Genomic DNA, 22,314 nt, shown 5'->3' with positions numbered 1-22,314 from the left:
GTCCCAGGAACCTGGCCAGCCAGGTTCTGATGACCCTGCCACACAACTGGGAAGCGCAGCAGCACGCAGAGCACCGCCTATAAAATCAAACAGAACTTTTTCCCTCTTCTCTCATCCGAGGGCTAATTGGTGGAGGAAATGAAAATGACACCTTCCCCTCCTGTGGGGCAGAGGCTTTCTGCCTTCATACACATCAAACTGGATGGGAATGGTGCGAACCTCACGGAGCCACGTGGGTCTTCCACCTGCCCTATATACACCAAACTAACAGCACTTAAATAACGGCACTTTAATAATGGGCAGGTACCCACTGGACGCCCAGTGGAACGAGCTGATTTTCCTGCTCTCTCTAACCCACAAACCCTTTAAAACCCCCACTGTCAGCCTGTCATTTCTGTCACGCTGGCACCGGGAAAGGGCCTATGGAAACCCATTTCTAAATGGGGAATCCAATCCCTTGAGCCATCACTGAGTCCCAGACACCCAACCAACCAGGCTGTGATGAGCCCATCGCAGAGAAGTAACAGAAGGACAAACAGGAGGAGGAGAAAAAGAAAGAAGACAAACAGGACGAACTGGTGGACCGCAGGAGGAGGAGGAAGGGAATGAAGAGGACGAGGAACATAGAAGGGAATGAAAAGGACGAGGAACATAGAAAGAGAATGAGAACAAGGAGGAAGAAGAGAGAGAAAAGAAGGAAGAGGAAGACCATGAGGAGGAGCAAGAGGAGGAGAAAGACGAGGTGGAGGAGGACCACAAGGAACAGGTGGCACAGGACTAGGAGCAGGAGGAAAAACAGGGAGAGAAGAAGGATGGGCAAGAGGAGGAACAGAGCACAGGAACAAGATACAGAACAGGAGGAGGAGAACAAACATGCGAAAGAAGAGAAAAGAAGCGGAGGAAGAGGAGTAGGACAAGAAGGAGGAGGAGGAGGTAGAGGGGCAGGAAGAGGAGAAAGAGGAAGAAAATGGAGAAGGAGAATGAAGAGGAATGGGAACAGGAGGAGGAGGAAGACAGAGAGAAGGAAGAGGAGGATGACATACGGGATGAAGAGGAACAGAACAAAGAGGAGGCAGTGGAGGAGGTGGGGGAGAAAGGGGAGAAGGAGGATGAGAAGCAAGAAGAGGATGAGCAAGAGGTTGAACAGGAGAAGGACGACTAACAGGAGAAGAGGATTAGGGTGAAGTTGTGGAGGAGGAGTGGGAGGAAGGGGGAGGAAGAGGACAACTAGAGCAACAGCAAACAGGAGGACAGACAGAAGGAGGAGAAGAAGGGTAAAAGAATGACAATGAAGAGGAGTAGGAACAGGCGGTGGAGGAAGAAAACCAGGCTGAGTAAGACGGGCAGAAGAGGAGGAAGCAGTGCGAGCTAAATGTTCCGAGGCACACGTACAGCAACGGACAATGAGAAATTACAAATAAATATACTTGGAAACACGTCCCCATGGTCGCCTATTTTTCCTTTTTCCTTTCCAGGTGACACTGGTCAAGCCCCAGGCACCTGCAGCCAGTCGCTGTACACAGCTCCCCTAATGCTGGATATCTGATACACGTTTATAAAACAACGCACCCCCAGAGGTTTTGTCTGTTCACCTGGAGCTGCGGAGAAGGTGTCTGTGTGGGTGAGGACAATCTGCTTTCTCCCTTTAATTTTTACGCCTCAGTAAAAACACTGCAAGATTCAGACTAGAGGACAGCACGGAATTCAAAGGGTAAGCGACCAAGAAGGCTCCAACCACACATTTTCACCTGATTGCCTTAAAAAAAACTGAGTTTGGATCCTGATTGCTCACTTCAGCCTGGAATAGTCCCATTCCTCATCTGAAAGCTACTGCATGCTGGCTGAGGACAGACACAATCCACACAGAGAGCAATGAGAGCTCATCCCTGCACTCCCCTCAGTCACATTTCCTTGGAAAACTTCTTTGACGGGTTGTTTGAAAACCTGTAACTGCAAGAACCAGGAAGAAAACTTCCCTGATGGGTTGACTGGAACTTCCCAGCTGTGGTTAAAACCACCCTCCCGCCGTACTTCCATTTCACAAGAGCCAGCAGCACAGCTTGCGTGGGGGGAAGGCACCAGGAAGACCTTGGGGCCGAGAAACGAGCACGAGCATCTGCCAAGGGAGCTGCGTCCAACCAGGAGCGCTCCCCATTGCTTCTCTGACAACAAAGACCCGGTGAGTGCTCCACCAGGAGGGAGAAACAACTTCCACTTCTGCAAACCCCTGTTGATGAAAGACTGCCAACAGAGATGGGGCTGTCCAGGAGCACGAGAACCACATGAAGGCCAGAAGAAAGCCAAGGCACCTGCTCTGACCGCCCCCCTCCAAAGCGTGGCGGCCTCCTGTCAGAGAGGAGGCAACTCTACCTTCCCCTGCCCTGCTGGCATGAAACATCGGTCTCCAGATGTCAGGGCTCGGGCTGCCGACACTTGGCGTACCAGCAGGAACGCTTTGGCCTATGTGCCCAGTGTTCCCAGAGCTTTCTGCTGGCCTTTGCGCAGCTCACAGCCCAGGAAAGGTGCGTCTGGGGCCACCACCTGCTTTTCAGTTTGCCAACCCGACCAAGCCAAACAACCAAAACAAATTTAAACAAATTTAAACAACCAAAACTCTGAACAGTTATGCTGGCCCTTCCTTACATCTTGATTGTACCTTCCTTTGACCTCTAACTAAGCACATTCCCTTCTACCCACAGTCTTTCCTCCCAGACACACAGCTCTCTTACATAAGAAACATAAGCTACAAAAGAAAAAAATAACTGCTTTGGTGAAGACCAAAACACCCATCATTTTCTCAAACTCTTCACTGCCCCATCTGACAGTCAAGGGACAGGATCTCCTAAAGGCTCTTGCATAGGCACTGCCCTGAAAACCCCCCACTGCTTCTCTACCAGTGCACCAAGAGATTAGCAGGGGTTTCACTTCTGAGTCGATGTAGAGAGTTTCTGAAATTAGACAAGTAAACTTTAACGAGGATAACACTTTGCCTTCCATCTGGCAACCAACAGGGATGTGGACCCGGCAGCACAGATTAGTGCGGGCACAAACCACCACCCTACACACAGGGAAAGCACGACAAGTCAGATGCAATATCCAGTAATCGCAAAAAATGGCTCTGGATATCAGTTCTCTGTATGATCACGTTAGTTCTTTTAGTCAGACACAGAAATCAGAAGTGACGTCTTTGTCTTTTGCTGAAGTAGACTTTCAAGTAGATATTGCCAAAGAATGCAAAAGCAACCAAAAAAAAAGGTTAAAGCAGGTACTTGCATCCTCACTAGCTGCATATCATTGAAGTGTTTCTCACATTCTCTTCTCTACTCTACAGGGTCCCCACTTCAGATGCACTTGAGTTACATTACCGTTAAACACACACCACTAGCAGACATTTCTCTAGACTGAAGGCTGACGGCAGTGTACAAGGACAGCTGTCCTGGGTTTGGCTGGGACAGAGTTCATTCTCTTTCTAGTAGCCGGTAAAGTGTTATGTTTGGGTTCAGCTGGTAACACACTCATTTTTTCAGTTGTTGCTAAGTAGTATTTATACTAAGGCAAGGATTTTCCAGCGTCTCATGCCCAGCCAGCAAGAAGGCTGGAGGGGCACAAGAAGTTGGGCGGGGACACAGCCAGGGTAGCTGTTCCAAACAGGCCAAAGGGGTATTGCATACTGTGTGACGTCATGTGCAGTATATAAACTGCGGGGAGTTGGGCGGGGGCGGGGGGGGCGAGCTGCTGCTTGGGATCTAACTGGGCATCGGTCAGCGAGTGGTGAGCAATTGTACTGTGCATCACTTGTTTTGTAGATTCCAATCCTTTCATTATTATTAATGTCATTTTATTATTGTTACTATTATCATTAATTAGTTTCTTCTTTTCTGTTCTATTAAACTGTTCTTATCTCAACTCACAAGTTTTACTTTTTTTCCCCCCCAATTCTCTCCCCCATCCTACTGGGGGTGGTGGTGGGGGAAGTGAGCAAGCGGCTGCCTGGTGCTTAGTTGCTGGGTGGGCTTAAACAATGACAACAGTCCCTTCTGGACATCTCACTCCTGGGTAGAAATCCTAGACACTTCCTTTAAGGAAGGAAATCCAGAGAGCTACAATAAGCTTTTTAAACCAAGCACCGCAAATAACAAGCTGCTGTGGTTTAACCCCAGCTGAGATTGACATAAGAACAGTTTAATAGAACAGAAGAGAAGAAACTAATTGATGATAATAATAACAATAATACAATTGCAATAGTGACAATAATAAAGATTGGAATATACAAGTGATGCACAATGCAATTGCTCACCACACACCGACTGACACCCAGTTAGTCCCCAGGTGGCAACTCCTCCCACCCCCACTCCCCCCAGCTTATATACTGGGCATGACATCACATGGTAGGGAATACCCCGGTGGCCACTTTGGCTCAGCTGCCCTGGCTGTGTCCTCTCCCAACTTCTTGTGCCCCTCCAGCCTTCTTGCTGACTGGGCAGGAGAAGCTGAAAAACCCTTGACTTGGTATAAATACTACTTAGCAACAACTGAAAATGTCAGTGTGTTATCAACATTCTTCTCATACTGAATCCAAAACACAGCACTATACCAGCTACTAGGAAGACAACTCTATCCCAGCCGAAACCAGGACACAAGCAAACAGACAGACAACAAATGACAGGTAAAACTCTGAGGCACAAACGAGGAACAAAAGGTCTCCCATTCAGTCCACTACCCTTCACGAAACAGACAAGTGGCTTAAAGAAATGCCTGCAAAGAAACTGCAGATGGAAGATAACTCTGGTAAGTCCAGTACAAGCGACCAAGGTGGAAACAGCAGTGATGACCCTTCTCCTGCTCCTCCTACGAGCTCTTCACCTGCCACGTGAAGAGGCAAAACCAAGGATGATCGAATCGGAGCTGACAAGAAATTGCCCCCCCCAAATCCAAAATGATCAAGAAATCTATTTGAAATGCAGATCCACGTCCACTCTCATGGATGAGGAACCTCACCCTAAGCACACATTGTGCCTTGAGGTAGGAGCCAAGGACTGCATGAAGTCACCACCACGAGCACATGTTCAAACCCAAAGCATCCAGAACACGCAGACAAACCTCCACCATTTTTCAGCAACGCCTCAAGTCACGCGACACTCAGTCCAGCACTTTACAAAACGTCACTGAACTTCACGATAGCAGCCTCCCCGCAGGTTTTTTACTCATGAGCAGAAACCAAAGAGCCACGTACCCTTGGGAAACCCTTGTCCTTCCGTGTGGCTGGTGTCTTCCCATAGCTCTTCCTCAAGGCAGGAGAAATGACCACGAATTTGGAAGTCCACATACATTCAGAAGTACACTTAGTCCTCTGGCAGTCATTACCTATGGGCCAGAAAACCTCTCACCTCTCCCCACAATTGCCCGTCAGTCATCTGGCAGTCATTTTCCATGAACCGCAAGTCCTCCCTCCCTACCTACCTACCCACTAACCCACCAGAAATGAGTCAGACCGCACCAGAACTGCCACTGCCAAACCTGCTGTAGACATAGTAGACCAGAAATGTTGGTTTCAAGACAGGAAACACAACACAATCCACCAGAACAGCAACAAATCAACCAGAATTAGCACACACAAACCAAAGGTCCCTATCCAAACCCTGAAAAGGCAATCAAACTAAAAAAAAGGACTCTGCACAAAAAAAGACCAGGCAGACCACAAGATAAGGTCAAAATAGCGTAACCCCAGGAAGCCAGGGCCAACGAACCCAGATCCTCTCTATAACAATAACACGCTTTAATCCTAACTCGCTTCAGCTCTGGCATACCATAACCCTGCCACCCCATAACCCTAGTGGACTGCAACCCTAGCATCCCATAACCCTAGCACATGGTAGCCCTAAGAGAGCAAAAAATTGAACACAAACCCCCTGGAAATCTCTGCCAGGCCCTTCAGGTGGCCCCAGATTTCAGACATCACAACTCGGAAGTGGGAGTGGGACACAGCCACTGGGATGTTGCCAGCATCCATCTTGACATCATCTGTCACACCCAGAAAAAGTGCCTGGCCTAAACACTCTCGGGGAGAAAGGCTGAGGCACTCGGAGACTTTGAACCGGCCAGCCATGACTACAGGGTTTCAGCTCACCGTTTCTGTGTCAGAGCCACCAGGCAGATGACCCCGTCCTCCCTGAGACACCGCGCGGGGCACCCGTACCCAGGCTGGATAGAGCCTTTGCTCTACGAGGAGGTGCTTCCTGGGAGGAGGATCTCTCATGGGGGCACTGGCAAGCCCTCCTCAGGCCTGGATGCCTGAGAAACACCCCTGCGCTGCTCCGGATCTCACCAAAACCAGGGGTGGAGGAAGGCTGCTTTGGTGGCCTCCAAGAGACCCAGCTCACCTGGGCTGCTCTGCGGCCACTGGCACCTTTGCTGTCAGGCAGGTCCCAGCGTTGCTGTCAGGTGCAATCGGCTGTCACCTCCGTGCAGGATGCTCTCCAGCAGACAGCACGTCTCCTCTTGCTCTCCCTGCGGACAAGATCAAAAGGTAGCAATGAGGGTGTGCTTTGCCCCATCCCCAGGGTGCCACAAGAGAGACCTGCCACCCCCAAATCAGCTGTGTGACGTGGACACCACGTACGAGCTGCAGAGATGGGTCAGGACTGGCTGGGGGGAGTGGGCAAGCCTGCAGAAATGCCCGGGTCCTTGAGACTCTGCCCCAGGGCTGCAGCACGGGGCCGACACCAGCTGGGGCTTCACTGGGAAAAACCAGGCAGGGCTGACCCTGACAGCCTGCACGCATACCCGGCCCTGGGATTTAACAACCTGTCCCTCTGCCTATCGCTGCCACAGGATTCAGAAAGCAGTGCCGCCGGCCCTGCCGTGGTCCTGAGCCACCGCTTGACAGATGGGTCTTTAGCCAGCAGGCCTAAAAAGAGGAAAAACTGCCCAGAATTAAGCTGTGCTCAAGTTTTTGCAGGCAGCATGGTTTTCTGAGGTACCTGGTGGTGCCACTCCTGGGGAGCACTCAAGAAACAAGGGCGGCCGCCTGTACCTGCAGGCAGGTGGTGGAGTGTGTGCAGCGTGAGTGAGCGGTGGTTTGTGTGGCTCTTGAATGGGTTCGGGCCTTAAATGAGTCCAACGTGCTACGCCTGGTTCCTTCTTCCTTGCAGGTGGTCTTTAGAGCGGAAACAGGTTTTTTTAAAAGCAAAACCAACAAGCAAACAAACAAAAAAAACCAGCTGGGTAAGTTTTTTCCCCCCAGCTGGCCTTTTTTCCCCCCGTCCTGAACACTCTGCAAGGTGGCGACTGTCACCAATATCAGGGCGCAGGATTGGGCCCCAGGCAGGGCTTTTGCAGGCAGCACATTTCTCGAGGCTCCTGGGGAGTGCTCAAGAAATGGGGGCAGCTGCCCAGAACTGCTATTTGTGGTCCCTCCCCATCACTCGCTGTCCAGCCCCCTGCCCCCATTTGTTACGCCTCCCTCTCTATCTTTAGTCCATCGCTGTTTTCTTCCTCCTCTTTCTTTCTCTGACTCCCTGCCTGTATTTTCTAATCCCTCTCCGTCTGTCCTAGAGCCCCGTGCTATTTTTTCCTTTCTCCACACCTCTCTGTCCCGCTCCCTGTACAAGGAAGGAAGGAAAATGACGGTACGGCCACGCAGAGCGTGTGTGCGCACGTGCAGGGCTGTGTACCTAGGAAGCCTCGTGTTGTAAGAGCTGCAAGGCACCAGCGTGTTCTCTTGGGTGGAGGACAGTCGAGTGAGTGGAGCTACAGAAGAGGAAGGGAGGAAAGGACAGACAGATGAGGGAAAGAAGTGCCTGAACTCTAAACTTTGCCTGGCAGGGCAGAGAGCAGGAACTCGGGCGAGTCCTGGGCCCTTGGGGTCACGTCACCCCTCTTCTGTGTCCCAGTCCCTCCCTGCCCCGTCCCCTTTCCCTCCGCGTAAGTGTTTTTGCTCCCCGGTTGTCACGTCCCACCTGTGGGGAGGGGGGAAGAGACCGAGATCTGCAAAACCCCTCCGTGTGGATTAAGGTGAGATTACACTCCAGGTCCACACACAGACACCCACTTTGAGGGGAGAAGCCTAGAGAACGAATATTCTGTCAGCATTGGCCCCCTCACAGGTCTAGCTTCTACCGAAGCGATGTGGCTCTCTGGGAAACCAAGGTTAAGGCCTTGCCTTAACAACTTGAAGAGAAAGGGGGGTGGGGGGAGAGAGCTCACCAGCCCCGGCTCCAGCGTCGCAACTGCCAGCCGGGGAATTTGGTGTCGGGAGGGAGTGAGACAGGGTGTTTCTCACTCCTGCCTGCCCCTGTTTGTCGGCCCCAGGTCCTGGCCTTCTGGAAGCTTCTCCCGCCCCTGTTCCAGGAGTGGCCGAGACCCCCGTCAGTCAGGAGAAGGGACGCCGGGCCCCTCCCCGCGACGTCCATGTTGGGTCTCTCGGGGCGTTGCCCAGGCTCTCAGGACAGTCCCTTGGGGCTCGACCCTCACACCTGGACCTCTCCTCCTCTCTGGGACGGGGCTCTGCTCCCTGACCCCCCTTTCCCTCTCCTCCAAGGCTCTCTCTTCCTCTGCCACCCCACCTCTCCCTGGACTTGCCTCGGCTTTTCCCTCTTTCCTGCTCCCCGGCCCTCGCTCTTGCCGTCTCTCTCTGTCCTGCAGGCCGTCGCAGCTTCGCCCTTCTCCACCGCTTTCTCCTGATCGGCACCCCTCTCTTCTGTCCCATCATCTCTCTGGCCTGTTCCCTGCCCTGAACCTGAACCCCACCCCCCCGGCCCAGGACCCCCGAAATCCTCTCGGGCCCCTGCCATCCCCAGCATCCCCCCCCAGTGGGACCCCCACGTCCCCAGCACCGTCACAGCCCCCAGTGTCCTCATTCCCCGCCATGACGCAGGTGCCCTCCCCTCCCGCCATGACACGGTGTCCTTGTCCCCCCCAAATGTCCTTGGGTCCCCTCCTGCCCCCCGACGGTGTCCCCCAGGACATGGTGTCCCCTGTGCCCCTCCGGCCATGGTGGCACTGTCCCCATGTCCCCACAGCCACAGCGTCCCCATGCCGGCATTGTCCGCAGGGCAGCCTGTCCCCCATGTCCCCATCCCCAGGGTGGTGTCCCTTGCCCTGGGGTAGGGTGTCCCCAGGCTGTCCCCGTGCCCAGGCTGTCCCCAGGGTGTCCCCCCCCAGTGTCTCCGTGTCCCCAGGTGGGGGAGATCAGCTTGCTCTTCCCTAGGGGGGGTGGGCTCTTGGTGGCAGCGCATGGCACTGGTGGCCCTGCAGGACGTGGGTGCTGCGGGGGCGGTCCCATGGGTGCTGGGGGGACATGGGAGGGTCCTATGGGTGCTGGGGGGACCTCTGAGGGGGTGCTACGGGTGCTGGGGGGGACCCTACGTGCCAGGAAGGGGGCCTGGGGTGGTGCCGTGGGTGCTGAGCGGGTCTTATGGGAGATGGGGGGGGGTCCCCAGGGTACTGAGAGGGCTAAAGGAGGGACCCATGGGTGCGGGGCGGGGGTTGGGGCACCTCTCCCTTGGGGGTGCAGTTTGGGGGCGATGGGGGTACTGAGGGGGTGATGGAGGGTGTGGCTGGGGGGCGTGGCTTCAAGGGGTGTGGCTTCCCGGGTCCCCCCTCGAATATAGGCACTCCTCCGGGGTGCACCCCCCCCCAGGAATGGGAGTCGTGCTGCTGCTGCTGGTAAAGGGTGGGGGGGGCAGGGGCCTGCGGGGCGCTGCACCTCCACTGCCTCACCTGCCGACACGGGCCGTCATGCGCGTGTGCCTGGGGGGGCAGTGAGTTTGGGGGTACGCCAAAACTGACACCCTCCACCCGAACCCCCAAACCTGCCCCTGGACCCCCCCCCCAGACCGCAACTTACCCCTTGGGGACCCCCAGATCCTGATCCCCCCGCCCAGGCACCCCCAAACCTGCCCCGGGACCCTTACCCCGCCCCCCCCATCCCCTTAGGGACTCTGAAATCACCCTTAGAGCCCCTCCCATCCCCCTCGGGTGCCCCAAAACCCTCTTAAGGAACCCCAATATCCTCTTAGGGACACCCAAAATTCCTTTGGACTCCCCCAGTATCCCCAATACCGCCTTTGGGTCCCCCAAAGCTCCCTTAGTGCCCCACCCTAGCATGCCCCAATATCCTCTCTAGGGACCCCAGTACCATCTTGGGACTCTTAAACCCTCTTAGGGACCCCAAACCCCCTTAGGCTCAGCAAAACCCTCTTGGGACCCCCAATGCCACCCATGGGGACACCAAAACTCCCTTAAAAGCCCCTTATATCTCCCTGAGACACCTCAATACCCTCTTAACGTCCCCTATATTCCTCTGGGCCACCCCAAAACCCCTTCAGGGTCCCCAAACCCCTGCTTAGGGCCCTCCAGGACCCCCCTGGAGACACCAACACTCCCCCCTGAAACTATACTCTCACATGGGAGGGGCCCTGGTCCCCTTAGGGATCCCCTCTATCCCCCTGGGACACCCCAAAACTCCCTTGGAGACCCCCAAAATAGGTCATGCCCAAAAGGGCAGACACTATGTAAATAATTTCTGGGAAATAACATGAATATGTATGACAATTCCGGGAAACGTAATGAGAATATCTCTATATTAGAACAATAGAATCTTTGCTTGCTGGAGGTAGCGGTATGCCCGTTAGAAGAAACTATCCCCCGTGCATCCAGTGCTGCAAAACTGAGTCTTACAGAATTTCTTTGACTGGCTTTTTACGGTAACACTAGTACCCCCTTGGGGTCCCTCAATACCCCAATGGGGACCCGAAAACCCCCTTCTGACGTGCCCCTCCCAGGAGCTGCGTTCCCATGGGGGGGCCCTCCTGGACCCCTTTCAGGTTTTCCCCTTCTACACCATCGATCACCTCCTCTTTGGGGAGCTGCCAGGGAACCCGGGCATCTGGGGGGGAACCAGGAATTCCGGGGGACACCCAGGAGTTCGGGGCTGTGTCCTTGGGTGGGGGGACTCTTTGGCTTCTGGGAGGACCCAGGCGCCCCCCAGCACCCCCCCCCCCGCACAACCTGCGGCCGCTGAAGCCGCCCGGACTCAAACCTCCCGGCTGCGTCGCTCCGTATGACGTCATTTCTGCTCGCCCGCCCGCCCACCGTCCGACCAACAGGCACCCGCGCGGCCGCTCTGCGCCGCCGGAGGCCGCGTCTCGATGGTGCCCTGGAGGTGCAGAGAGGGGGCGGGAGGGGGAGAAGCAGCCGCGGGGTGGCATTAGCATAAATTTGCATCGCTCCTCCCCCAGCCGCAGGGCACCCCGGCGGACCCAGGCGTCCGGACAAGCAGCTCAGAGTTTCTTGACCGGGGAGGTGGGGCAGGGTTCCGCCCCTGTTGCTCCCAGGATTATCCCAGTCTTGCCCCGCATGATCCCAGTTGCTCCCAGGTCCCCCAGCATGGTCCCAGGTGCCCCCCAACATAGTCCCACTTGCTCCCAGTTAAGCCAGTATGGTCGCAGTTGCCCCCAGCAGGCTCAGAGTCACTCCCAGTACAATTCCAGTCGCTCCCAATACGATCCCAGTTGCCCCCAGCATGCTCCAAGTGACTCCCAGTATGATTCTGGTTGCTCACAGTATGATCCCAGTTGCCCCCAGTGTGGTCCCACTTGCTCCCAGCAGGATCTCACTTGCTTCCAGTGTGGTCCCAGTCACTCCCAGTTGCCCCAGCATGGTCGCAGCTGCCCCCCAACAGAGTCTTAATTGCCCCCACCAAAATCCCCATTGCTTCTAGTCACTTCCAGTCCCTCCCAGTGTGGTCCCACTTGCTCCTAGTATGTTCCCAGTTGTCCCTAGCATGGTCCCACTTGCTCCAGCTGTGCTTCCAGTTTCTCCCAGTATGATCCCAGTTGCTCCCACTGTGATCCCAGTTGCTCCCAGTTGCCCCTACCATGGGCCCACTTGCTCCCAGTGTGATCCCAGTTGCACCCCAGCATAGTCGCAGTTACTCCCAGTTGCTCCCAGCATATCCCACTTGCCCCCAGTGCTCTGCCTGGCCATGGCGCCCCTATAGAGCGACAGAGCCTGGGGCAGGGGCAGGGCAGGGGGCCGTTCTCTAGGGCCCCTATAGGGGTCTACAGGGTGCCTACAGGGCCTGATGGACCACCCCTCCCCAGCTCTCCCCAGGGCAGCAACTGGTTTCCCTGGAAAGGCTTCGAGTTCTCCGTCCCCTTCACCGAGATGAAGCTGCGGCCGCCGCGCGACCGAGGGGACCCAGGTGTCCGGGGGGGTCCCAGGTGTCCGGGGGGGTCTGCTGGCAAATGACAACAGCTTTCCAAACAAACTGGAACAAGGTTGAAATGTGACAGCTTCGTATTGAACGTTATTCTAAAATAGTCAGGACCAGCTCTGAAGACTGGCTCTCTGTTTGGGGCCACATCCTACCTTTTACAATACAAAAACAAGGCCACTTGGCACAGGAAAAAACCATACCTCTTGGCAGCACCTCCCCACATTGCATCAGTTCAAAAGATTTAAAGTCCTACCTGTCTTTTCAAAATGAAACCCCTTGATATGTTATTTTTTGTACGTGTTAGCTACCAGCAAACTTCTACTGGTACCTTTTTTCTGTCACTAGCCTCTTCTCTGCTCATGTTCAGCTATCACTGGAAATCTCATCACGTTGGATAGTTTACTGAAAATTTATTGTAACCAAAAAGGGACATAACAGGGCTGTAATGGATTCTGCAAAGCATTTTGCTGCTGCTATTTTGTAACAGGTACCACCTTCTTCTGCCAGGCAAGTAAAACAAAATTCAGCTGTGAAAATTTTTGCAGTATACCCCACCCAAACTAATTAACAATGGTTTAAAATAACATGCCCCAGCAAAACCTTTCATGATACATGGCCACAACTCACAATTCTCTACAAAATGTTCACTTCTATAAAGCTCTGATGTAAAACTCAAATAATCAAGCAGCAATATTTTAAGTGCAGCACAGGGTCTTCCATGTCACTATTTGCAACGCTTGAATTCATTTACATTTTAACAAAATTTAATACCGATGACTTAGGATTTAAGTCATGTTTTTAATATCCGTCATTCTATGTAGTGACAGATTTCATGTTTTGCTTATCTTTATCTTTGCTCTCCTTCGATTTTTTCCTTCTTGTGTTTGTGGTTTTGGCTCTTCTCCAATTCCGTTTCGCTTCCAATGTGTTTCTTATGCTTCTTGTGCTTCTTATGCTGCCTCTTCTCTTTTTTCTTTGTCTTTTTCTTGCTGTCTTGACTCTCTCCTGAGCTGGCACTGCTGCTGTGGCTTCGAGGCTGACTCTCAGGAGGCCTTTGACTACAGCAAACACTGGGACGGCTTTGACCTCTGCTTGCTTCAGGCTGGTCAACTGCAGCAGGTGCTGCTGTATCCTCTTTCACCTTATCAGCAGACTTTTCTTTCGGGTCTTCTGGACTTTTTCCTGCAGCTCCCTCATCTTTTGCACATACCTTACTCTCACTGTCATTTTCATTGTGGTCTTCCTTTGCCTTTTCCTCCTTGGCTGCTCTGGTTTCTGGGTGATCTTTTGTCACTTTGGGGTGAACTTTCTGTGGGGTACCAAGAACCTTCTCACCCTTTTGAGAGGAAGATGTTTCAACACTGCCTGTCTTGGGCAACTCCTCCTTCACTTTTTTCGCAGGAGGTTCCATTCCAGGAGATTTTTCACGAAATGAAGGAAATCCTTCATTCTCATCTCCTTTTCTTCTCTTCTGGGGTTTTCAATGTTTATTTCCTTTGCCACCTCCCTGTGGATATTCCACTTCCTTCTCTTTTGATTTGGTAGGATCTTTGATGACAGGGCGCGCTCTTCCAGACGATTTTTCAGGGGAATTTCCAGCTCTATTACCAGGTGACCTTGACCTAGAACAATAGTTACGACTCTTCCCTTTGCTTCTTCTTGGATGCGGCCGCGATGGCGAGTAGGAATGCAAATGGGAACGACAAAATGATCGAGAGTGGGAGCGAGAGGGGGAAGAAGCTGATCTTGACTTGGAGTAGGTATAGAAACTTCTAGAGTAAGACGAAGCACTATAAGGAGGCTTGGACCTTAAAAAAAACACAACACACACACACACAAGTTAATTCAAAACAGTCACTCTCCCCAGTTTTTTCCTCCCAGATTTGGTTTGAGGATTTTTGACTCTCCATACACTTATGTTCTTTCAGCTGCTGACATAATGCTACTGCCAGCTGAAGAACTTAATAGCATGTAAAAGTTTCTGCTCACAAGACAGAACAGCTGTTGCTTTGTTAGTGGAAAAACAGAGAGGAAGGCTAAGTCTGTTTCCACTCACTTCTACCACATGAACTACCATACCTATTGGCTGATTTAAGGTGGTGTATAGTGGCCTCTACTGCTATGTGAATGCACACTTTTTTCCACTACTCTGCAACTACATGCAGCGCAAATCATTTTTGTTGCAGTAGGATGCAGAAAGAGCAAGTCTTAACGGCTACAGTGCAGTATCAAACATCAGGAAAACACGGTTTGGCCTGTAGACAGTAAAGCTCCATTTTAAAATGCCAGCTTAGTCTCTTTAACTTCACTACTTCTTTGGCAATTTGTACAGGATGCAAAATACTTGTACTGCAGTCTTACAATCAACACTTCTAGCCCAATGTCCTAGCAACATCTTGCACATACCTCTAGCTCTAACCAAGGATAGTGACAGCGCTTCAAGAAAAAGTCGTATCTAAAGGCTTCTAAACTCAGCCTCGAGTAATATGACTCAATGCCATTACTCTAGGAAAGCTACTGACAGCATTACTAAGAGACAGCTATTCAGACTCCTGCCCAAGTGATTTGGGGGATAGAAAACATCAGCTGCCCTGAGTTTTTTCTTCACAAGTTTTTCTTGTTTTTCATTTAACAATGCCAACAAAATTCTAGTGAAAGCCACCAGTTTGCAGTCCAGCTTAAAATCTCTCCGTGTATCCACAGGAGAGAGACAAACGAGGAAATGGAGACAATTTCTCTCACATATCTCCTCCGATGTGCTTTGAGGTAATGGTTACAATCATGTAATCGACAGGGAACCAAATTGTTCCCTGACATTGTGTAATTCCTGTTGAATTAAAAAGAAGACAATAAGGTTTACATACCAATCGGGAATGGGGAAGGGACACATTGTGATTGACTAGATAAGGAAGGAAAAGCCAATGGACCAGATAAGGGGATTAACTCTACGGTGACTACATTCCTCCACATCAAAAGACACTCCACAGACACTCCTTTGAGAAGATTGACCGAATCTACCCATTAACAAACCTGTGAAGAAAGAAGCAGCAAAATAAGGCGGAGATTTACAAGAAAGGGGTGCATGAACTGTATAAAAGGAATGTCACTATAACAGAAAGTTGTGAGCCCTTGGTGGAGCGCGGACTCCCCGGCCGCCCAGCGCTGCTTGCTTGCTATTCTGAATAAATATATGAATTTTATATAGAATTGGCTCTGTTGGTTTATAACAATCAGAACAGGGAGATGCAGAAAATCCGGCTACTACACCTATTCAGTTCCTAGCCTCCTCACGGCTCTCAGGAGGTAAAGGATGTCATTGCAGAGAAGCTTCAGGAAAAGAGACCCCTCTTCCTTAACAACTGCTGCCCCATTATCACTATCAGTCAACTGTAATCTCTGCCATATTTGAGCTAGTAACCTACATATGAAACTCCTATCCCTGCTAATCCCTTGAATCATCCAATCCATCCAATGAGAGAGAGGTGCAGTGGAACTCCCCCTGATTCTTCCAGACAACCTGCTTCTCCATTACAGACATGTAAACCAGTTACCTGGAAAAGGAATGCCTACGCTCCTTTGGAATCTTTTTACGTTCCATCAATTCCTTAGCAAAATCACTGGCAAACTCATCGCGTTTGGACTTTTTCTTTCCCCTGTTAAAATAAGTTTGACCTTTATTACAAAAAGGCACCAAGAAACAAAACATGGCCTATATGAGAAAATATAGACTGCATGCAAATGCAAAAGGGGAACATCCTATTTCAGCAAAAACGGTTTAGCATTCCTACAAGTTTTAGGGAAAGTTTTAGAATGACATTTGTCTTGGTTTAGTTTTGCATGTTTACCATCTGCAACAAAAAAGTATACTGGAAAAAACACTGTCATTTTTGCTTACGTCAGGTGCACTTGAGTGTAACTGCAGCTCGTTATGCGATCAAAATACAAAAATGAAGCCCCACGCAGCTTCACTGAGCCAAATACTTACTCCTCTTTAAGACTCCGTTGTTCTCTGTAAAACTCCTCCCTAGAGAAAGGAGATGCTTGTGTCCTTGGGATGGTAAGTTGAAGGAGACATGGGTACTGCTCTTGGGACCCAAGCTGATGACGTGTTTGCAGGAGCTGGGGGATATCCTGGAGGGGGGACAGTGCACCCAGCAGATGGAGGCTGGCCAGGTGGAAACTGAGGAGGAAACGGTGGTGGTGGTACCCCCAGTGGAAGAGGAAGTGCATGGCGTGCTGGAGGATACAAGGGAGCTGGAGGCACAGGCACAAAGACTGGTGTTGATTCTGGTAGTGCTGGCGCCTGAGTCCTTTGGCTACACTCACTGTGCAGGTGTCCTCGATTTCGACCTCTAACGAAACCCGAAAACATGTGTCACTGTTTGTTACACTCTGCCTGATTTTAAAGGGGAAAGCGAAGGAAGCGGGAGCATGGTGGCGAGCACTTCTTGTTCTCAACTTAAGCATTTTTCTCCCTGCTTTCTGTTCATGGGAGATTACACTCATTTCTTGACCCTCATCCTTGCCTTCCACATCCTCACCCCCAACACTCCCCTCGGTCTTCTCTCCTTACACTCAGCTTTGAAGCTGCAGGTGGAGGCTGACATGCTTAACAGAGACCCCCATCTCCCACGTGCCATGTGCCTCTGCTACTCCTTGAGACACTTCATATTTCGCACTTCTAACCTTCAAAGTCCTGCACAAATATTAACTCATCTTCTCTCAAACTTCTTTTAACCTCTTCCACATACGCTTCCTGTGCTGTTGCCTCATGATGATGTACTTGGCCTGTTCTTGTCCCTGCATTGTTATTTTCTTGCTTACTGAATCTGAGATTTTAAACCATCTGTGGGATGGATCCCGATTTTTGTTTGGATTTATTTTTGAGATTTTATAAAGACTCTGCACCCTTACAGTCTATCTAACATCAAGTATATAATAAAATGAAGGACTGACTTGGCACAGCAATAAGAGATAAAACAGACTCTTCTCTTCCCATCGGAGAGAAAGCAGCTGGGTATTTGAGACGACTAAATTGAAGAAACTCAAAATTGTCCTAAAATAACAGCCTTGACTTTTCCAATGATTTGCTCAATCAGAATCAACTAAGTTGCTCAAAAAAGAATGCTGGAGGCTGGTTTCTATTGGGAAATCAATTTCTTCAGCCTTATACAGCCAGTGAGCAAAAGGGTGGCTTTCCACCTGATCCTTTAATTATATTTGATTTTTAGATGCACTTATGGTTTCCTCAGAAAGCGTTCATTTTTCAGAGTCCTCTTTTCAATTATGCGCTGGACTTTTATTGTAAATAATCTTACTGCAAGCACATACCCCTTTGTTAAAGCCAATTCCAATTAGGCCATTTAAAAATTAATGACCACTTGTATTCTACACAACTATCGGTGCACACTTACTTCATTATGAATCAGCTGTTGTAGAACTTATGTGTTACAGCCTCATTTAACAGGTTACCAGTATTAATACATTGAATTTCTGTAGAACACTTACAGTTCCCAGCCTGGTCTGCCATCTGCTGAGCAAATTGTACTGGCTCTTGCTGGATGACCTTTTGGAGCGGAGAGAGGAAAAAGCAAAAAGTCCCATTCGGTTTATCTGAAGATCGTTTTTTAAAAGAAATTCTTTTTACAAAATTAAAAGTTACAGTTCCTTACCAGTGGTGAGTGTTGATTGTCCTTGGGGGCCCAGACGACTTGGTAATGCTGGTTGTCTTAGTACAGGAATCTGACAGCCCTTGTGAATAAATGCAGACAGTTGGCAAATAAGCTCTACTAAAATACAAGAATCGCTGCAAATGTTGAAACAAAGCTTACCTTCTCTTCCAACAAACTGCTGATTGACAGAGACGAGTATGTAGAAGCTTCAGCAGCAGTCACCAGAGCAGCAGGAGGTGTAAGAGTCACAAGCGGGGGTGGTGGCAGTGGCAGCTGCTCCTGCTGGTGGTGCCACATCTGCTGACGGTTCGTTTTTCTGTAACCAGCTCCATTTTTGAAGTTGCTCACAGCCTAGAGACAGAAAAACATTTACAAAAAGGTAATATGAAACTTCAGCAGATACACGAACAAAAGCCTCCACAGAGTAGAATTACTTGTGTAATTAGCTGTAAATGCTATCGATCCCAAAAGAAATCAACATGCCGATACATGAACACGTCACATTAAACACTGATACTAGTGACTGGTAACTCAGAGCGTCTGTATTCAAAGTACTGCCCTCTTAACACAGAATTTGAAAGTGAGTCAATCACCTTAAACAAAAGCGTGACCTGAATTTGCCAGATTGTCTCCAAGGAGCTGTAAGCTTCTGTGATAACAGATAATGTACTGGAAAGGTAAATTTAGCCTTATTCAATTCAACCTTGCTTAAGCAGATGTAAATTAATATTTCCTTCCCTTTCAGCTTTTGACAAAGAGCCTATTCTTACAAGCACTTTACGTAAAAGTCATCATGTTACCCGGCGTAGGCACTTGTTGGCCACGAAAGCATCAGGCGAAACACCTGTCTGATGACACTCTGGGCATCTACGTTCCTCAGATTCCAGTAAGGCTGTTCTAATACCTGTGTATAATTAGAATAATCAAAATAGCATTTAGCCAAACTAAGGAAGTTTTGGGCGTTCTAATCAACTATAAAAACACGTATATGATCAACAGGTGAATATGGTCTTGAATGGAGAGCAGGAAGCTATAAAGGTTCAATAGCGTAAAAAATTTCTAGTATGCAGCAAATAACTCTAGAGTTTTGGTATGTCATTCTTGTAACATTTGAAGATATAGAGTGGGCTGTGTCTTGATGTTTCAGCTAGTCTTCTTCCCACTACGTAGTACAGTGAGAAGTCCCCAGCTTCAAGGTTAATGAATAAAACTTGTCTCAAAAAAACAAATAGTAGGTTCAAAAAACCATTACTAGGTTCGAGTTCTGAAGATTTTAACCAACTCTCCCATGGAGAAAAATGGGGATTAAATGCCTCTAACTATCCATTTGTTGCAGACCACCATAAATCACCAGAGTTGGCTATATAGTTTTGCATGAGAGAAAGGGCTGTGGGCAAACTAAATGCACTCAATATCCAATACTGCAATCACCTGCACAACCAGCCACTCCTCTCATACTCGTCCTTCCGCATGTAAATTTAACTAAAAAGCTATTTATTTTACTATTCATTTATTTAACTATTAAAGCTCTCTGCCTTTTTTTCCCTTTATACGAGAAGAGCCCTTTCCTGTTCAGGGTATACTTAAGTATAAAACAGAAGTGGTAACAAAGTAATTTCGCTACCTCCTCTTTCTGCTTTCAGAAGAGCAGATGTGCTGTTTTGAATTAACAAACATGGGAGTTCACACTTACATTCATCACAGTAACTGTTTCCACAGCAGGGAATAATAGCTGCATCAGTCATTATCTCCTTACAAATGAGACATAAAATCTCATCTGGAATAGGAGCATCTGAGGAGGAAGAGGATGGCTCCTCCAGTAAAAAGGGAGGCTTTTCCTTCTTCGTTCTAGCATAAGCTTCCCTGGAGGAGGGGAAAGGGGAAGGAAAAAGAAACAAATTAAGGGTGGGTAAAGGAAAACTTTTCCAAGCTTTGGATATTATGAAAGGAAGACAGGAGATGGAATTCTTCTCACTCCACATTAGCCTTCTAAAACATAGGCATTTAGTTGAAACTACTTTTCTGTAGCCACCACACCAGAATAGGGAGGGGGGAACAATTTTCCCGCTGCAGAGCTCTCCCATTCAGTGGATCAACAAAGAAATTAGCTCAGATGAGAAAAATCATTTCTTGACAGCTAGAAATCAGGTGAAATGAGTCCCACCTCTCCTCTGCCAGAGGGTAAATGTAAATTTCAGGCGCAGGGTAAACTTAGTCTCCCAGTAATTACATTTTATAAGTGGAAGAAGTCCATGTTACAGCTTCTACGAAAGGAGGTCCACGACAGAAACCCAAAAGTGCTACCAAGTGCATTGGAAAACAGCCACTCTTGTCAGCACACAGCAGTGTTTTCTTAGCTCATAGCAACAGGAAATCTGCAGCCTGTTTCACCCGTAAGACCTAATAAAACTCAGAGGGAGGAAATCTCAGCCCAACAGCTATTTGTTCAACTCTGCAAGAAGCCTTTGAAACACAAAGCAGAAGCCAAATGAGCTTCCACAGAGAACGACTCCCACTGTAACCACTACCGAAATCTTTTGCAGAAATACAGGTTCTTAGCATACCACAAGCTGGACCAAGTTCCAGGGGCATGAACGGTACGACCACCCTATTTTAACATTAGAAAGCATCACAGATTTTGAGGTTCAGATACAATGACAACGCTTCCTCCCTCCTCATTACAGATGCAGGTCAACCTCGTTGCACTGCCACTATGACATTTACGCACGGTTTCTCTCGTTCGCTTTTTGGTCGGTCCAGTTAATTCCATACTTACACATTAAGACATGGTATTGCGTATTTTCCAGTTTTTGCCAGCATAACACCCTTCGTATTGGGATCTTTCACCTCCACCAAGAGAGTCCTTGGAATTCCCGTGCTCTTTTTCATTCTGGGCACAGACCCAAAACTTTCATCCTATTGAGACAAGAAATGCAGACATACCGCATCTTAAGACCCACACTTAAAATGACATTTCAATGATTATTTTAAGCAGCAAGAGCCCTTAATCCTCTCCTTTTACCTAGCGGAAGGGTCGCTCAACTAAAATACTGCTTTTCCTAAATGAATACGCCCAGGATGTTCCAAAGGCTTGAGCAGTGTTTTGAACTCGGTCGACATTCTTTGGCTTACCCTCAGGTTCCTTAAGGGTGAAACAGCCCTTAGCTCACCATCCACTCAGAGAAGAGACACAAACCTGCTCCTCCTCATCCTCCAGAGGGCAATTCAGAGGGAGAGCTTAATTCAGTGCTCTGAATCGCTCACTGGGGAAACTTACATTCACCATCTCTATAGGAAGGCTAAATTCATACCTCACGCATGGACATTCAGTGACTAACTTTAAACGGCATGAAGACGCAACCAGAGGCTTGTCTAATTAAAACACACAAATGTTCAGTAGACGGGGTCAACAGAAACATCTTCTTTTTATACAAAACACTAAAAACTATGAACTGTCACTAAAAAGAGTTAAAACCAGAAACATTCCCAATAACATTGAAATGTACAAAAACACGCATGCAAGTTCACAGAGAAAGATCTATGGACACATTTCATGTCCATGACCTAGAAAAAAGAAAATTTTACATTTCTAATTCCAGGTTTCCCTTGAATTCTGAAGGGCTTTGCAACATTGCCATACAAGCTCTGTATTTCACCCCAAGAGAAACAATGCTTCACGTGAGCATTCATGTACTTGTTACCTAACTGCCAGGGTAAAACAATTAAAAACCAAGTAACACCAGAAGTCCCCCACAATCTTACCCCAGTTGTTGGGCAGTTCTTTATGGAATGGCCAGGTTTTCTGCAACGATGGCAAGTATATGATGATGGAGGTGGACCCAAGGGTTTCTTCATGTAACTACAAGATTTTGGGGAAGAAAAGAACAAGGTGTGCATGTGTCTCTCTTGTTCAACCAAACACCTCTACAGTTTCTTCCATAATCTTCAAAGAACAGATCTGACATTATCAACACTTACTTGGTTGGATCATATTCAGGGCCGGACTGTATCATCATAGCTTTTATTTTATCCTCTTGGGAAGCATTGGCTTCAGCCAGATTGGCAGTCTGTTTAACAGGCAATTATTTGACACGCACATTAGAAACACGTTTAAGCCCACACAGCCAAAGACAACACCGCTCACCCAGTCCTGTAAAGAGCAGCACAACACTACCTGAGGTTGCATGACAACAGCTGCTTATGGACAATACCGTTGTCCTGAAGATGTTCTGGGGAGCCCTTACACCGTTATTACATGGTGTTTGCGTGCGTGTTAACCTACTTGACAAGAGCGCTCTTGGGCACTCAAAACCTTAGGCTCTGTTTGTACCTTACAGAAAGACTTGCGTAACCAATCCAATGGTCTTCCAGGTGGACCGAAGGCATATGTAGACACCATTACACGATCCAGTATTTTTAAGG

At 49.2% G+C, this 22,314-nt stretch overlaps 2 protein-coding genes across 2 annotated transcripts in view; both read right to left on the bottom strand.

The window, feature by feature from the left end:
* LOC126037445 (E3 ubiquitin-protein ligase RBBP6-like) overlaps positions 1–22,314 on the bottom strand; it is a 96,122-nt gene that overhangs the window by 10,678 nt on the left and 63,130 nt on the right. The gene's annotated exons all lie outside the window — the stretch shown is intronic.
* LOC126037440 (E3 ubiquitin-protein ligase RBBP6-like) lies at positions 13,462–21,965 on the bottom strand (the record flags this gene model as incomplete). The annotated part of the gene is given in 12 exon segments (XM_049797756.1): positions 13,462–14,028; positions 15,772–15,873; positions 16,206–16,279; positions 16,281–16,572; positions 17,729–17,786; positions 17,893–17,971; positions 18,052–18,243; positions 18,693–18,796; positions 19,586–19,755; positions 20,669–20,808; positions 21,655–21,751; positions 21,871–21,965. Coding segments are annotated over 12 exon segments (1,731 nt in total), but the record flags the coding sequence as incomplete, so codon positions are not given.

The sequence above is a fragment of the Accipiter gentilis genome, unplaced genomic scaffold (assembly GCF_929443795.1).
Source record: "Accipiter gentilis unplaced genomic scaffold, bAccGen1.1, whole genome shotgun sequence".
Classification (NCBI taxonomy): domain Eukaryota; kingdom Metazoa; phylum Chordata; class Aves; order Accipitriformes; family Accipitridae; genus Astur; species Astur gentilis.
This window is presented reverse-complemented; position numbering and strand designations above follow the sequence as displayed.